At 34.1% G+C, this 19,529-nt stretch overlaps 1 protein-coding gene across 2 annotated transcripts; it reads left to right on the forward strand.

The window, feature by feature from the left end:
• The first annotated feature begins 520 nt into the window (after nucleotides 1–520).
• On the forward strand, nucleotides 521–17,092 carry LOC123563114 (uncharacterized). Of its 2 annotated transcripts, none has more exons than XM_045355708.2 (4): nucleotides 521–1,418; nucleotides 13,181–13,316; nucleotides 14,266–14,395; nucleotides 15,219–17,092. In XM_045355708.2, exons 1-4 carry the CDS (start codon nucleotides 802–804, stop codon nucleotides 15,302–15,304), a joined length of 969 nt encoding a protein of 322 aa, XP_045211643.2. In that variant the 5' UTR covers nucleotides 521–801; the 3' UTR covers nucleotides 15,305–17,092. The 2 variants fall into 2 exon arrangements, with proteins under 2 accessions (XP_045211643.2, XP_045211642.2); XM_045355707.2 differs by lacking the exon at nucleotides 521–1,418 and adding an exon at nucleotides 10,410–11,267.
• Nucleotides 17,093–19,529: the final 2,437 nt, after the last annotated feature.

Here is a 19,529-nt window from a genome sequence, read left to right on the forward strand (position 1 = left end):
GAGCACAGACAGAGAGACGTGGTGTGTGTATTTTCAGAAAGGGTTTGATCCCCATCAGATCAGTAAGTGTTATAAATGTATATTGTCGCGTTTGTTTAACGCTGATTATTTAAATGTTTCAGGCCACTATAGTATGAATTTGATATGTTCCGGCGAACTTTGAATTTAAATACAGGCATCGACCTGGAACTGTAAACAAGTCTCAGACTTCAAAGTTCGCCAGTTCTACGACCGGAAACGGCTATAACTACGCAGTGTAAACAAATATAGGATAATACAGGACAGGTGTCACTTTTTGCCTCAAACTTTAGTGTCCTGAAACCGATATTTCACTCGTAAAAACAACTGATTTTCGCACTGGTATCAACCAATTTATTGCGGAATTTTCAATGATTAACATTTACCTGCTCCCAAAATCCCAATAATACTCGTTACTACCATGGTGAACATAACGGCTCTTTGCCGATAGCAGAAAAGACAAGACAGTGTGCACCGCCTATATAAATAACTCTGATATTGTTTGTCACGGCCGGAGTAATATCTTAATTGATTAAACTATTTATTCAAACTTCCTTATCCACCGAAGGTGTATATAGTGATAGAATATCTTAACGCTCTGTTATAGAAGTTAAATGTGTTTAAAAACATGTAGACCTGTTTAGAAGTTAAAATTACTTCCTAGTGTGAGGTTTTGATTTTTCATAGCTCAGTGTTCGGGTACCTTTGTTTAAACTATTCGCGTTTGTAAATTGTGTAAAACATAGTTTAAGTACTATCACGACAGCGGATTTAACACTTGAAATGGAGACAGGAAAAGCGAAAGTTGAGTTAGTGAATAAATATAGAACTTTGGCTAAGGCTGCTCGAGGAAAAGGAGTTAGTTTGACAGATATTAGAAATGTGCTTATAAAACCTACTCGAAAGAAACGGTGGTTATCAAAGCGTGGTGCATTTTCCCTGGTGTTTATAATCGGGATCATAAGCTCTGTCGCAGCTTACTACTTCAAAGATGCCATAAACGAAACATTTGAGATAGAATCTATCCGCTGTCTGATTGAAAATAATGAACTGACAATAGAAATGGCCAGACCATTAATCAAATGTGACATATGCAGGAATCTAGACAGCGTGCCCGTCGAATATGGCATTTCCGCTCAAGAATTCAAACAGAAGTACGCCTACAGCACAGTTCCGGTTTTAATCAAAGAAGCGACAAGTAATTGGTCTGCTATGTCAAAGTTTAGTTACAAGTTCTTTAAAGACTTGTATACGGAGAAAGAAGGAGCTCTGGATTCTGTTGATGAACAATGCCAGTTTTTCCCGTACAAAACGGACTTCTCCACCTTAAATGACGTGTTCAATATGTCAGATGCACGTGCAAATTTTTCGGAGGGCGAGGCACCTTGGTATATAGGATGGTAAATATTTGTGTTCAGAGAGAACATTTTATAAATTTAAATCCTCCATTTAAAAAGAATAAACATAGAACTACTATTTAAATATGATATTAATTGCTTTAGTAAATACCATATCAGCTCGACTATTCGACGAATAGGTAGCTGTTGTACTCACCTATTCGCCGGCGTCGGCGTATCGATTTGGTTAAACTTTTTATGTAAGTTGGTACCACATATGTATGGGGCGCCGTTTTACTATTTTCTAGGCATTTATTGGTTTCTGATATCAAAAAAATCATCAAAAAAATGAATTTCTTGAAATCAAAAAATCGAAGAAATGCTGTCTATTTTTTTATATAAAAAAATCGAATTTTTGATATCAGGAAATGAATTTTTTATATCAAAAAATCGATTTCTTGATATCAGAAATTCGATTTCTTGATATTAGAAAATGATTTCTTGATATCAAAATATCAGTTATATTTTTTGATATCAGGAAATCGAATTCTTGATATCAAGAAATCATTTCTTGATATCTAGAAATACGGACTATTTTTTGATATCAAGAATTCGATATCTGATTATCAAGAAATCATTTTTGATATCAAGAATTCGATTTCTTGATATCAAAAATTCGATTTCTTGATATCAAAAATTCCCGCCTTTCTAAAAATAGACATGCAATTAGGGATAACTCCTAATTAATTTATTCAGTGCGGGGTATGGAACGCCTAGACTGTCTTGACATAATGATTATCAGTTTGTCATGTGCTTTTTCCAATATATTCGGTACAAATCATAATCTTCCTTGTAGATAAAGCAGTTTGTTATGTACATTTACTAGTTTGTCCGGTACATTTCTTAGTTTATGTTGTGCATTCACTAGTTTGTGCTGTCCAATTAATAGTTCGTTATGTGCTTTTCTCAATACGTTCGGTACAAATCATAATTTGTTATCATGTTATGTAGATAAAACAGTTTGTTATGTACATTTACTAGTTTGTCCGATACATTTCTTAATTTGTGTTGTGCATTCGCCAGTTTGTGCTGTCCAACTGATTGCTTAAAAATAGCCGATTTCATGTGAAATTACATAACGTGTACCCTTACAATTTTTTCTTTACAAGTGGATTCTCATACATACAAAAAATATACTACTTATGTTAACTAAGTTCTTTTCGGCAATTATCTATTTTCGGAAACTTTTGAAAAGATAATTAATACATATCTGTTTATTAAAACATAACAAACTGCTTTATCTACAAGACAAATTATGATTTGTACCGAAAATATTGAGAAAAGCACATAACGAACTATTGATTGGACAGCACAAACTAGTAAATGCACAACATAAACTAAGAAATGTACCGGACAAACTAGTGAATGTACATAACAAACTATTTTATCTACACAACAAATTATGATTAGTACCGAACATATTAAGAAAAGCACATGACGAACTATCTATTGGACAGCACAAACTAGTGAATGCACAACACAAACTAAGAAACTTACCGGACAAACTAGTAAATGTACATAACAAATCGTTTAATCTACAAGACAAATTATAATTTTTACCGAATTTATTGGAAAATGCATATGACGAACAATCAATTGTACAGCACAAACTGGTGAATGCACAACACAAACTAAGAAATGTACCGGACAAACTAGTAAATGTACATAATAAACTGTTTTATCTACAAGAAAGATTATAATTTGTACCGAATATATTGGGAAATGCACATGATGAAGTAATAATCATCATGTCAAGACAGTCTAGGCGTTCCATAGCGGGGATTATACAAATCTATATGATCCTGTTCAATCCATCTATATTGAGATCGAGAAGTGCCGAATTTTTGATATCAAAATATAGGCTTGATTTCTTGATATCAAGAATTCGATTTCTTGATATCAAGAATTCGATTTCTTGATATCAAGAAATAACACGATTTTTTTATATCAAAAAATCATTTCCTGATATCAAAAATTCTATTTTTTGATATCAAAAAAATGGACAGCATTTTTTGATATCAGAAAATGAATTCCTGATATCAAAAATCGAATTTTTGGTATCAGAAAATCGATTTCTTGATATCAGAAAATAAATTCCTGATATCAAGAAATCGATTTTCTGATATAAAAAAATGTGACTGATTATTTGATATCAAGAAACGATTTCCTGATATCAAGAAATGGAATTCTTGATATCAAGAAATCGAATTTTTGATATCAAAAAATGCCTATAAAATAGTAAAACGGCGCCCCATACATATGGGAATGAATTAGAACTTCACACACTTATTCAGTGTGTTGAACAGACTTACATTGCACAGGTTCCATAACTCTGTTTTGCTATTTTACAGAATTATGCCCCTTTATCGACTTTGCAATTTTTTGGTTAAGTTTTTGTATGTAAGCTGGTATATCAGTACCCACTAATGGGAATGGTTCTTGTCCAACGTGATGATTTGGCAGGCACTTACTACGTCTTGCATTTTTACAAAATTATGCCCCCTTTTTACTTATATTTATTCAGTTTATAAGGCTGGTGAATAGTCGAACGTTGCTGTCCTCCGACAGGTCTTGTTTTCTATTAAATTAGTTTTTGATACAATTTTATTGTACAATTAATTAAAACAAGTTAATCAAAAAATTATTTTGTTAGGCGCATCAAGACAACGGTTACGCCGAACAGAAAAATGTGAATTAAGCAGCATAAATCAACGTTTTTTTCCACAAGGTTGAGTCAGCCGGCATACTTTTCCACATGTCTACGAAACCCCCAAATCTTCCTTAGAAGATATGGAAGAAGCCATTTTTTAGTCAAGTCAGTTAAGATGGCATCGCATATGATTGATTAAGAAAAACAAAAACATTGTTATTATTCCAATTAAGAATTTAAACGATAATCTACACCATTCAAATCACTGAGTCTTTTTTTTTATTTGATGGCGGGGGGGGGGGGGGGGGGGGTGGAATGGGATGACGGGGGCGAGGCTGAATCCAAGTGCGAAACTGAATCATAAGTAGACGGTCTGGAATCTCTAAACATAAAGAACATACAAAATTAAATCAAATTCCGTCAGTGTTTTTTTTTTTATTCGATCGACAGACAATTCATTTTTTTTTGCAATCGACAGACATTCGAAAAATAATTTACTGTTTTCTGTTCTTTTTGCGTTCGACAAACATTCGAAAAACGATTTATTACCGTATTTGAGAATTTACAATCGAAAAAAAATATCTTAAGGTACTTCAATCAAGCAAATAGTCTCTCGATTTAGCTGTCATTGCAATAAAGGAGCCGTGTCATGAGAAAACCAACAAAGTGGCTTTGCGACCAATATGGATCCAGACCAGCCTGCGCATCCATGCTGTTCGCTTTCAAAGCCTATTACAATTATAGAAACCACTAGCGAACAGCATGGATCATGACCAGACTGCGCGGATGCGCAGCCTGTTCTGGATACATGCTTGTCGCAAAGCCACTATGCTGGTTTTATCATGGCGCGACTCAAATACTCCCGCCAATATTCACAAATGGAAAGAACTTTCAGAAAAGGTTTAATTGCGGAGCTATGAAAATAAATCCAAGGCATTCTATTTATATTTCTTCTCTGTTCCTATATGGAAACTCGGTTATAAAACTCAGCAATATAATCGGACGTGAATTGTTGCGGTAATTTCCTTTTAACTTAACAAAGTAAAAAATCAATGCATTCATCATGAAAATCTTGGATAGAATAATTTGCTCTACAGTCAAGGTCTTTGCTTCAAAAGTTAGATGTTTTTGACAAACGCTTTCAAAACGGGAAAGTAAAAAGTCTTAATCACGAATTCTGGTAGTGTGTCACGACGTTCCACTGGGAGAAATTTGACATTTATATTAGAAGCGTATTTTAAGTAAGAATAGCAAAAAATCAGCTACTGAATTGAACAGGGAGAGTAGCACATGCTGTACATCAATGTAACGTCGAGTCTTTGCTGAAAATGTGGGAAAGAGAGCTCTAACCATTCGTAGCTGCATGTTATTTTACCTCAGTAATCAAATTTACAAAAAAGGAAAGTACCAGCACAGGGATTAGTTGAAATCAAGTCCTCTTACTGACATTACGGATATTTCAGTACGATCGTGAAATGTCAGACCTCGCTGTTAATAACATTATTTCACGCCTTCTTCGTACCTCAGTTCTTTTTTGATTGGCTTCTTTCCTCACTTTTTTATTTCATTATATACTCAGCTTCTTTCCTCACTTTTTAGCTCGACTATTCGAAGAATAGTCTAGCTATTCTACTCACCCTGGCGTCGGCGTCGGCGTCACACCTTGGTTAAGTTTTTGCATGCAAGTACATACAGCCATCAATTAAAGGCATATAGCTTTGAAACTTATTTTTTCTTTTTCTAGGTCAATTACCAACCTCTCTGGGTCAAGTCCCATAACTCTGACATGTATTTTGAGCAAATTATGCCCCCTTTTGGACTTAGAAAATTTTGGTTAAAGTTTTACATGCAAGTTACTATCTCCAAAACTAATGCAGATATTGATTTGAAACTTCACATGTGTCTTCGGGGTTATAAAACTAGTTGATAGCAGCAAGTCCCATAACTCTGACCTTCATTTTCGCCAAATTATGCCCCCTTTTGGACTTAGAAAATTCTGGTTAAAGTTTTGCGTGCAGGTACTGTATACAGCAATTTCTAAAAGGCATATAGATTTGAAATTTATTTTTTCTTTTTCTAGATCAATTACCAACCTCACTGGGTCAAGTCCCATAACTCTGACATGTATTTTGAGCAAATTATGCCCCCTTTTAGACTTAGAAAATTTTGGTTAATGTTTGACATGCAAGTTATTATCTCCAAAACTAATGCAGATATTGATTTGAAACTTCACATGTGTCTTCGGGGTTATAAAACTAGTTGATAGCAGCAAGTCCCCTAACTCTGACCTTCATTTTGGCCAAATTATGCCCCCTTTTGGACTTAGAAAATTCTGGTTAAAGTTTTGCGTGCAAGTACATACAGCTATTTCTAAAAGGCATACAGATTTGAAACTATTTTTTTTCTTTTTCTAGATCAATTACCAACCTCACTGGGTCAGTCCCATAACTCTGACATGTATTTGAGCAAATTATGCCCCTTTTAGACTTAGAAAATTTTGGTTAAAGTTTACATGCAAGTTATTATCTCCAAAACTAATGCAGATATTGATTTGAAACTTCACATGTGTCTTCGGGGTTATAAAACTAGTTGATAGCAGCAAGTCCCATTACTCTGACCTTCATTTTGGCCAAATTATGCCCCCTTTTGGACTTAGCAAATTCTGGTTAAAGTTTTGCGTGCAAGTACATACAGCTATTACTAAAAGGGATATAGATTTGAAACTTATTTTTTCTTTTTCTAGATCAATTACTATCCTCACTGGATCAAGTCCCATAACTCTTACATGTATTTTGAGCAAATTATTCCCCTTTTTGGACTTAGAAAATCCTGGTTAAAGTTTTGCGTGCAAGTACATACGGCAATTACTAAAAGGCATATAGATTTGAAATTTCTTTTTTCTTTTTCTAGATTAATTACCAACTTCACTGGGTCAAGTCCCATAACTCTGGCATGTATTTTGGGCAAATTATGCCCCCTTTTGGACTTAAAACTCTTTTGATATTTAACCTTTTTGGGTAATATTTTCCTTCTTCTGGGACAATATTTCGAATAGTCGAGCTTGGCTGTCCTATGGACAGCTCTTGTTTACTTCTTTATTTACTCAGCTTCTTTCCTCACTTTTTTATTTCATTATATACTCAGCTTCTTTCCTCACTTTTTTATTTCATTATATACTCAGCTTCTTTCCTCACTTTTTTATTTCATTATATACTCAGCTTCTTTCCTCACTTTTTTATTTCTTTATATACTCAGCTTCTTTCCTCACTTTTTTACTTCTTTATATACTCAGGTCTTTTTTTATTGGCGTCTTAATTTTATTGGCTTCTTAATTGAGTTTTTTATTGGTTTCTTCCTCACTTCTTTTTTTACTGGCTTCTTTATTGATATTTTATTGGCTTCTTCCCTCACTTCTTTTTTATTGGCTTCTTAATTGAGGTCTTTTTATTTGATTCTGATTGGCTTCTTACCTCAGTTCATTCTTTGAATGACTTAAAATAATGCAAATACTCCGGTACCTGATATATTCTCGGAATTCCCTCATCGAATCATTCAGATACACACAGGCTTCCATATTAAGTAGTTACAAAGCTGGTAGGTTGCTGAATGACAAGTCTTCTTTAACTGAGAATTTATGCAAAGTTATTTTAAGACATAGGCCTAAATACCAGACAAGAACAATAACCTTTACATTAGAGCTAGAAAACTAGCAACATACCTTCATTTTACTCTGTCATTTGTATAGAGTTCCTTTAAAATTCCTCTAGAGATAAAAGAGAAATGGACCGTACACGAAAACATGATGTACTAGTTTATGGCTTTGATCCTAACTAAATTTCAATATTAATTTGCCCATTTTTCAATTTGGACAGTACCATTAACTGTTAAAAGGGGTGCTTACCAAAAATATAGTGACTGAATGGCGAACAGAGCAGGTCATAATCAGACTGCACGGGTGTGCAGGCTGACCATGATCTACACTGGTCGCAAAGGCAGAATCAATCGTGTCCAGCATGATAAGGGTTAATTACCTTGAAGTTACGGTCCTCAGTTTTGCGCGTGATATACCATCCCAGGCAAAATCCGTTTATGCACAAATACCGGCTATAAGAGATCTTGTCTAACTTTGATATTCAGATGTCACGGTGACATTGTTAGTATTATGAGTGTTAAGCGCCTGGTTGTATGTTGTTTATGTGTAAAGTTTGAAAATCTGAAGAAAAAAAAACTGTTGATGCGTGACACAGATCGGACAAAATACGTTGACCTTGGAGTTATGGACATCAGATTTGCGCATGACATACACTTTACATGGATCATTTGATATTCATAATCCATAAAAAATATTATTTTGCAGTAAACAAAGTTTGCAAAATCTTTCTTTACCGTATCTGTTAACGATTATTTTATTCATATTGAAACGCATAACGTTTGTTTCTTCGACATTTCAAGAATATGAATATACAATAATGAGTCAAAAGATATAAAAAGTGCTACGCAAATAATTCGAATAAACCCTCGCAATGAATATCAAAGCATATGTAAATTACATATATTTCGTTCATCACTTCCTTCTAAAATTTAATTCGATGTTATCCTGAAGGAAGTAGTCAACTTAAGATACAATTGGCCTATTGCTTTTTGTTTATGAATGTTTTTTTTATGATAAGATGTATCCCTTTGTGGTTGTAACATTACGTTGAATGAAATGTTAATTAGTCCAGCGGTAAACACCAAACTATGAAAACAAAAGGAGTCTCGAGTTCAACCCGCGTTTTCAACGAATATTTTAAACAGTTCCGTATTTTAATGCTTTACTTTTTTTAAGTCTGAATATTATACTTAAGTCTTGATTTGATCTTAACGCATATTATTTAAGATTTTCTGAAACTTATTTAATTTTCATGTAGCTGCTCTTGCAGACAGTCATACATATCAAGTCATTGATAAATATTTAATCCCCAATTATACCTGGATTATTGCGGGAAGAACTTACTCAATCAGAGTCAATGCAGTATACGATTATTGTTTTAAGTCTAATAAAATAAATTCAGATCCAATATTTAAGCTGAAATTTAGATGTAATGTTATTTGTACCATATTACACATCATATATAAAACAAGAAAAAAAAACTCTTCAGTATTTACCATGAAAATTGACATTACAGTGAAATAACTTATCACTAAGTTTTTAACCATACATTTACTTCATTACTCCATGAACTTGTGTCATACAGCTGTACAGGTAAATGCAGGATATAATTATTATTTGTGTTATTGATTGGTCTCTAGTCCTATGTCTACTTTACACCTGCCATGCTACATATGAAATATTCGAACAGTCCAAAACCTGAAATGACTAGAGGTCGCCATATGCATATGGGTTACCGGTGGCGGCTATAAAAATTTAGATACTTGTAAACAACTGATTGTAGACTGAAGTCCCTCATATCTCAGTACATGTTAATAACAACATTTCTGTCACGGACGGGCACACTTAACTTCTAAAGGTATCTGATGTATTTCAGATCGCAAATTTTGATCTTAATTAACTTCGCAAGAATTTATCAAATTAATGACTCACTTAATGCATTCACTTAAAGGTGGTCAATCACATTTAAACAACATTTAATGACATTTTTTACTTTTTGTATATCCTGGTAGAGAATTATTTAAGGAACAAAAAGACCGATTACATAGAGTTAGATTCCTATTTGAAATGTATATTTTATTATTTTTATAAAATTTTGTAATTACTCCCCTTTAATATGAAAGTATATAAAGGTATTTCTTTTTATTTCGATACAATGTCTATTTTTACATTTGCATTTGATAGACATATCAACTATTGAACAATCTGAACCAAAATGTAAGTTTAAAAGCTGTGTGTAGCTTCTGAATCCATTTATTTCCAATCTATCTTGGTTGCGCAACCAAGATAGGCAAAAAAGGGCGCAATAATAATTTTTCAAACTTGCGTTTCTAATGAATTCCATCTAAATACATAATTTTTAATGCAAATATTTTACAAATATTTTACAATATGTCTAATATTTATACATTTCCTTAGGCAAAGTATGTTTATCAAATTTATACTTATGATAAAATAACTCTATCTTGGTTGGGCAACCAGGATAGGAAAATGAAATTTTAATAATACCTCCAGTGAAAATCTAATTTGTATTAAGTGTTAAGTGATCATAAATGAGTGTAAATGATCAGATGCTAAAGTTTCGAACAAATCCGTTACATGGCCAAAATCTGATTACCCACCTTTAACAGATATTGCGTAAACAAGGAAAAACATTTACAGCTGATAAGTACCATATAATATTGTGAATTAAATCTACGTGCGAAGGGCTGCGCAGTCAGTTTGGACATATCTCTGTTCAAACTGTCGTTTCTTATCCCAATAATCATTCTCTGTTCCAAGAAATTATTGGTTTTCATCCGTCTGATTGTTTAGCGTCAGTAGAAGTGACAATATAGTCAAGTTTTAAAATGGATAAAACGCAAGTGAGAAATAAATTAATTAAACATTATTTAAAGTTGTTCAAAGAGGCGACAGGAAATGGGATTGCCAGTGAAAATATCAAAAGTATTCTTCAGGAAAGTTTCAAGAATGGGGAAACAGAAAAAGATTTCAATTTTGAAAATAAATCAAAACAAATTGATAATGAATTAAACAGAAAGCGGGAATTCTTCTGCAAAGGACTGGCTTGGAGACCATCTACTTTTGCTGTGATTTTTCTCGTCGGAATTGTTAGTGCATCTGCGGCGTATTACTGCCAAGGAACCCTTATGGAAATGACTGGAATTGATTCGTGGCAATGTATCATAGAAAACAATGTAGTAGTGTCAGAATTGTCAAGACCACTGGCTACATGTGATTTTTGTAACACTCTGGACAGCGTTCCTATCGAATATTCCATTTCCTCACAAGATTTCCGCCGGAAGTATTCGTATACAAGTGTTCCGGTTTTAATAAAAAATGCCACGCTCGGTTGGTCCGCCATGACGGTTTTCAGCTACAACTATTTAAAGGATTTGTACACTGAAACCGAGGGTGCTCTGGCCTCCGTTGACGAGGAATGTCAATTTTTTCATTACAATACTGATTTTAACAATCTGACCGAAGTTTTCAATATGTCTGACGCACGCGCAAATTTTACGGATGGAGAAAAATCTTGGTATATTGGATGGTAAATATGTTTCAGAAATAATAAAGAAATAAGCCGTGTTGAATTCCACGTCCTTAAGTAAACCTTGCAGACATTTTCCAGTGTCATTTCACCTTTTTAAACGAGAGATTCTTATTATTTATCACTGACTGATTTTTAGATTTGTTGTCAGGATTAGCTATTTCAAACCTACATGTACTGCGGAATTTGTTTTAGAATAATAACATATGGCAAAATACATTTTGCAGGCTAATGCTTCTAAATGTTTGTAAAAGTACATAATAGTTATAGCGTTTTACGTTATAAATAATTTCTCATCTATGCTGTCTGTTTACAAAGAGATAACCTTAGAACCTTAAAACTGCTGTCATCCTGGGAGTGCTATTCAAAATTTATAGCTTAAAATGTACTTTTCGAGTGGGCAAAAAGTGTATTAGATTTATAAGAGAAAATATTTATAAGTCACAAAAGTTAAAGATTTAGACGGGCGATTGGCGGATACATATTATAGTAAGATAGCTTTTAAAATCAACACTCAAGCCTTGTTGAGGCGAAACTATAGAATACATTTCTTTATTTACAAGAATCCCACCGCGACTTGTTTCATGTCTTAAATAAGACTTCTGCTGTGTCAGACCAACATGCTGTTTTATTCAGGTCATGTTAGTGCAAAAATATAAATGTTTCTGTTAATGGACTAGTAACATTTACGTAATTTTGTAGTTTATCATTACAACAATTAATATAAATTAGCTTGAAGTTTTTTTTATAGAATCAACATAAAGAAATACCAAAGATTGGTCTTCATGCGGGTACACAACTTATAGGACACGCGATCTCACCATTAGTATCATCACTGAACGGATTTGAACATAATTGAGCCGTGCCATGAGAAAACCAACATAATGGCTTTGCGACCAGCATGGATCCAGACCAGCCTGCGCATCCGCGCAGTCTGGTCAGGATCCATGCTGTTCGCTAACGGTTTCTCCAATTGCAATAGGCTTTGAAAGCGAACAGCATGGATCCTGACCAGACTGCGCGGATGGTCTGGATCCATGCTGGTCGCAAAGCCGCTATGTTGGTTTTTTCATGGCACGGCTCAATATTATAATTTGATAAGATTGTTTCCAGTGTATTCAGATGATAAATAATTAACTGGAAATTATCTTCGAAAGGAAATTGCAATTTCATGAAATGAAATGCTCTCGAAATAGAATACTAGTTAGCGTGTTTGAATTTCTTTGAACAATTAAATAAGAACTGTATGCATATATTTATTAACACGGCTAAATTTGACCATTTAACCTGTTTAAAAAAGCTTCACAACATACAGAATTAAAGTTAAAAAACAAATCATTTCGCGCCCACATTCTTAAAGGAACTCTATTTCTAAACTATGTTGCCGAAAGTCTTGAGCAAGCCAAAGAGGAATCACATAACATAACCTTTGTTAAGTAAATAGGAAGCGATTTATTGAAACATGAAAAAAATGACAGAAAATGCAGACAGATTTTCACAAATTCCATTCATTCTAAAACTAGCGGTTGCGACAAATGAGGTTTATATCACTGGCTTAAAACCCGTTCAGATACCAAATGTATTCAGATATGTATATAACATATCTTACGAAATAGCTATACATAGCTTATGTTTTCTGTTTATATATTCACCGACTTTAAATAAATAAAATTTGTATTGTAATTTGTATTGTATTGTATTGTGTTGTGTTGTGTTGTGTTGTGTTGTGTTGTGTTGTATAAATACTGTTTTCCAAACAAAACTACTGTCTATATACTAGAGTTTAAGACGAGGACTTTGAAACATCTTGGTTGTTGTGTTCAGCGGTATAAATTGTGTGCAAGATCTGCTTTAATGCAATACCATACTTTATCTATCAAACATACATTTGATTTAAAATTCTTCTATCACAGGAGTAACTGTCACAATGAGGTGAAGAATGAGCTGCGGAACCATTACGAGCGGCCCTACTTCCTACCCAACGACTCGGAGTCTAGCGCCCTGGACTGGATATTTATGGGAGGCTCAGGACCGGGAGCACTGATACATGTTTGTATTTTAGAAATTCTTTAGTTATATTTACTCACATCAGATTGGATTTGAAGAACGATTTAAAATTTAAAAAAATAATATAAGTACTCACTCGGGTTGACTTCGTGGAATAGCCAGTCACTGAGATAGGACTCAAGAAGTACTCGCAACATTCAGGTTGAGCGGCTAGTATGTTTCTTTTTGTCCCTTACCATATCTGAAATAATTTTTACCACAGTGTACAATTTCACAATTTCCCACGAAAGAAAGTGCATTTGTTGTGAAAAGCAATTTCTGTAAATTCTGGTCAAATTACGAAACCAGAAGTCTTTATCTTAATACCAATTTGTTTTTCATATGAAACAAACCAGCCTTGAAGAACACTTACTATACACAATATACAAAATTAATACAATTGTTGACCTGAACTGGAAAAACTTTTTAGCACAGTTAATTTTCAGACACTGTATCTTGGTCTTGATTTAAAAGTGTTTGTAAAACACAGCATTTGGACACTTTCCACAACAACATCAAATATATCAATTGTTTTTGACAAAAAGAAAATGTTTCAGTGCTGAAAAGATTAGTATTGCACGTGAAGACTATTGACCTATATGAAAGAGGGCCACTTTGTTCAAAAAACATTAAGCAATACGTTTAGAAAAGAAAATCTGTAAGGACATCCTTGGAAAGCATACAACGCAATCAAGCACACTCGGTATGATTGAGTTGGTTCATTAGAAGTACGCCCCTAGCACAGGTTTACACGAAATTTTGTTAAACCAGATACAACATAAATGGATTCCGGGATCCCAAAGAGCCAGATAAATATAACAACACTGAGCCTTAGTCCGAAGAAACATTTTATTATGATATGGTGGTACTGAAAAAAAAATGTTCGAATTAAAATATATTTTCAGAAAATATTTTGTGTACATTACACTGACAAACTCATCTATTATTTTAGTTGGACTATGTACAGAGACCCTCTTGGCAGGCCCAAATCTCCGGAAAGAAAACATGGACGCTAATACCGCCTCCCGAGTGTGAGAAAGAATGCAAAGATCTAAATGTGACTGTACATAAAGGAGATATTTGTGAGTTATACAGTCTGTATTTAGTTTACAGAAAGATGCCATTGTTACTAAACTGTACCGGATATTAGATGAGCCGCGCCATGAGAAAACCAACATAGTGGCTTTGTGACCAGCATGGATCCAGACCAGCCTGCGCATCCGCGCAGTCTGGTCAGGATCCATGCTGTTCACTAACCGTTTCTCTAATTGTAATAGGCTTTGAAAGCGAACAGCATGGATCCAGACCAGACTGCGCGGATGCGCAGGCTGGTCTGGATCCATGCTGGTCACAAAGCCACTATGTTGCTTTTCCCATGGCACGGCTCAGATATACATGTACCATAACTGTGATATGACTATTTATTTCTTTTGACACACAGAGTTGTAAAAAAAACTTTCTGAATATATGCCGAATGTAATATTTTGTTTAAGTAAAATATGTTTATATTTGATTTTTATATTTAATTTTTCACGAGAGCCCTTAGCCTCTAGAAATACAATATGCTTTGTTAACGTGATTAAAATTAAAAAAAAATGTACAATGGTCATAACAAAATGAGAGCTGTGTCAGTCTCTCGGAGTTTAGGGGAAGCTTAGTACTTCAGTGCTTATTTACTTAATACAAACCCCTAGCTTTATTAAAATAATGATACTGTCAGTTGCTAAAGTCTCTCATCCATTTTTAGATAAGACTTAAGTTAACAATTTCCCATTGTCTCAGGTTATATGTCGAAACAATTATTGTTACATAATATCTAATGCATTTATGTTATCATATCAATTATTGGCCATTAGATGTTAGTAGTAAGACATCAAGTCTTTAATGTCTTTTTGCTCTTTCCAGTTGTAATAGACACCAACATATGGTACCATTCGACGTTCATCCATCCTGGAGATATCAGCATTACAATCGGGTCGGAATACGACTGAAGAAAAAAAATCAAAAAAAAAAAGACACATAACCCCGAGAAGTCTCAAAGCGTATTTATATTACTAAAATCTGGATACTGGGTGTTTATCTTAACTAAGACTGTGATAACAATAAAAGCTTTCCATAACTTATATGTGATATGTGTGCATCGTTAAGATGAAAACAAATGTCCATTTAATTCCACATGATTTTTTCTCTTTAATTCTAATCTAATTGTACATATATCATTTTGGCAAAGGATTTCCTTATATTTCATTTGTTCATAGTGTTGTCATCTTCATATTTTTCAATATTTTTGGTTGCCGTCGTGGAAGACTTGTGCGCAATGTGTTTTCTGTCCTCCTGTGATTAACTGATGTAATAACGAGACACGTCCGGTAAGCTCAGTTCCCACAGTATATCCCGTGATGATTGGAAGAGGATTGTAGGCCCTACGCATGAAATCATTGCTTTTCTGTCATGGAAAATGTCAATTTCTTGCGGAGAATAGTTAGTATTTCTACATAAATGATCACGTAGGAGTGGCAAAATAGTGTAGAAAAATGGCAAATACGTTTACATCTTTTGCTTCGCGTCCTTTGAGTGTATAATCAGATACTTTTCTTGTATTCTAGCACGTTCAACTCTTAAGGGAAACGTAATATTCCGGAAATATGTCATAATGATTTATTAATGTATTATGGAGCATTTACTGAGAAATATAACCAGATCTTTGTTATTTTTTGTTTAGTGTCTTCATGTGCGTAGCGTGGCATACTCAGTTACTCGGCTAAGTAACATTTAAAAAAGGCTAAAACCTCCGTAGAAGCAATATAAAACTGATCAGGAGTGGGTATGGATGTAGGGACAATGTCATAGCATATGAGTATGTTGTTGTCTTGGTCCTTGACTAATAATTTTTGTGACGGCAGATTGCTGTTGCTCTTTTATCAAAATTTCGATCAAAATTTATAAATTTTGTTGTATTTTCTTGCTCCACTTGCACTTGTTATTGTAAATACATATTTAAATCTAAATACATTGAAAATTCTAAATATATATATGATTTCAGATGCATATATACTATAGCTGGTATTGACCATAAGAACGATCTTCCTAATGGCAGTTGTCCATCACTAGTAAAATTTGGAAGGATAAGCAACCGTGTCTGTAACAACTATCAATTCCCAAGCATTATTTCCTAAACAAAAATAAGTTATCTATCCCATAAAGAGAATCAACGAGAGCAAATAGAACAGATTCATAAATTAACATTTCGACTTTGTTATCCTCATTGCCATAGTATAACACTCAATTTCAGTCATATAAACTATCCATTCATTAATTTCTACTTGGAAAACATACCGTTATGACTATATATTTCCGGGTCATTATACTGCAAAGCACCTACTCAACCCTACATCACTCCGTCGAGGGAGGGGGTAGTATAAAGAAACCAAATTTCAATTTCAGTCACCTTCTTCTTATGCCCTTACATTCATCTCCCAAAATTTATTGCAGAAAAAATACATCAATCAAAATTATTTAACCCACGAAATAAGTATACATTCTACACCTTAATACGTTTTGAAATACGGTAATACCTTGATTTCTTTAAAATAAAAAAGTGGAAAACCACAGGTCGCCCAACACGACATAAACGAAAATGTTGCAGGTTCGGTTTGATTGACGGTAGTGGAAGTGCAAGCCCTCTAGCCCCAAGTTGAGCAGAACTAAACATTTACACGTGTTATTACGATATACATATGTGCATATTGCCTTTTGTTTGAATAAACTATCTATCTGTCTATCTATCTGTGTAATAAATACTCAGAACCAGCAAATATTTAATTACTAATATCGTCTGGACAATTCCTTTATTATTGTTTCGTGATATAGATTTTATATTTCAACCTAAACACCTGTCACAAGACTTTTGTCTCTGTATCATTATTTACTTGATGGTTCCCAATAATGTGGTGATACATTTCACGGAAATTGTAAATTTTGAAAGGAACACGATTGTAATATCAAAAACATGCAACAGATGGCAAACAATAACTTGGTCTAGAAATCAATGTAATGCTTACAACATTTTCCTATAACTGCAATATTTAAAAGAGAATTTAGCGTAAATTTAGTTGAAAATGAAATAAGAATCTGTTGAAATAGCTTCATCATTTATTAGTTAAAGCTATAATTAAATGTCCTTTTTCAAAGTTTTGGCGTCCAATTTTGAAATAATTTTTGGAACGTGACCATTCTGTTCATGTTTTTGGTGAAGGACGTCAGATTACGCGTGCAATCTCGCGGAAAGGGTCGTCATTGATATTATTACTCTTTTATTCGTTTATGAAACGAGGCTTGAAATATGGCGGTCGCAAATTTTCAAATTAGCCAGTATATGTGCAAAAAATAAGTTTTATCGTAAAAGGTGCGGACAATAGATGGATTTAATTTACAGACGCGTTTATGATCTGTATTTACATTATTAAACTTGAACATTGAAATTGGAATATGTGTCATTTGTTGGGATTTGTATTGATTTGAACGGATAATGTGCATCTTCGAAATATTGAATGGGAAACAAGAATAAAAAACGGACTAAATCGGAGTCTTCGCCTAATTCAGTAAGTTTGTTGCCCGAGAAACGTTTTCTTATAGCACAATCATATACACAAACAATGGCACAAACTCCAGTACAAAACAATAGCCCGAACCAGAACCAGAACCAGGGTTTTGTGCCCACAGTACCGGGTTACCCAGGCGGATCAGTTGGACAGTTTTACCAATCACCCCAACATATGTTTATGACGCCACCTCAAATTCCACAAATTCCGCAGAGTTTTCATTCACCAGGGATGGCCAATGTGGATATTCAATTGTTATTTGAAAAACTTGAGAATAAAATTGACACTAAATTTGAAATTTTTGATACTAAATTACAAAAACTTGACAACATAGAGAAGCAAATTTCAAATTTGACACAGAAAATGACCTCCATTGATACCAGAGTGTTTTCTCTTGAAACAAAGGTGAACAGTTGTCAAAGTCAAATTACTGACCTTGAGGCCAGTAGGGCATTCGATTCGAGTTCATGTGATGAAATTAGATCAAAACAGATTACAATTGATAAACAGTTAGAGCACGAGAAAAAAAGTCACCAGGCAATTCTCAAGGATTACGAGTTACTGAAGCGCGATCATACCCGTGTATCGGAGGAGTTAATTGATACACAAGCAAGATCAATGCGAGATAATCTGCTCTTCTATGATTTCGCGGAGTGCGAAACAGCTATGGAGAGAAAAACGGAAAATTGTGAAGCAAAAATCCTTGATTTTTGCAAGGATACATTGAATATAAACGACGCTGCAGAAACAATAAAAATAGACAGAGCCCACCGTATTGGTCAGTACAAAATTAACAAAAAGAGACCCATTGTTGCAAAGTTTAACTATTTTAAAGATAAAATGGAAATCAAGCAGAGGGTTTTCGATAAAAAGGATTCAATCAATCATAGTGTCAGTGACCAATATCCGGTACCCATACAACAGCGCCGCAAACTGTTGTATCCGGCACTTAAGAAAGCGCGCGAAGGAGGTCTTCGCGCTAGTCTTCATAGCGACAAGCTTTATGTTGGTAACAAAATGTACACAGTAGACTCTTTACCCATAGCTGAGATCGAGAATATCTCAAGAATACCTGGTGCCCAAGCTACTGGTACCCCTTCTCCTATGGAAACAGCAGCGCCCGGCAATACGCGATAGGAATCTTCATGGGAATATCTTAATATACTCTCTTGGAATGTACAAGGGCTGAACTCGAAACTCAATGATAATGAATTTCTAAATTTCATTTCTAGGTACGATTTAGTGCTTTTGACGGAATCGTGGATTTCAAAATTCTCAAATATAAAAATTAATGGTTTTGAACATGTAAATTGCCCAAGGCCGAATAGTAAATCAAAAGCGAAACGGAATAGCGGTGGTATTGTAATCTATTATAAGGAAAAATTTGTTAACAAATTAGATATAGTAAATATTAATAATAATGGAATAATTTGGATAAAACTTAAAAAGGACCATTTTGGTAGTGATAAGGATATATATATCAGTACATGTTACATTCCGCCGGAAGATTCGTATCTGTATAAAAACGTTAATTCTAACCTATTTGAATTCGACTTCTTTAATCAGCTAAACGATGATATCCGTAAATATAGTGACCTTGGATATGTGTATTGCA

Source organism: Mercenaria mercenaria, chromosome 2 (genome assembly GCF_021730395.1).
Source record: "Mercenaria mercenaria strain notata chromosome 2, MADL_Memer_1, whole genome shotgun sequence".
Taxonomy (NCBI): Eukaryota; Metazoa; Mollusca; class Bivalvia; order Venerida; family Veneridae; genus Mercenaria; species Mercenaria mercenaria.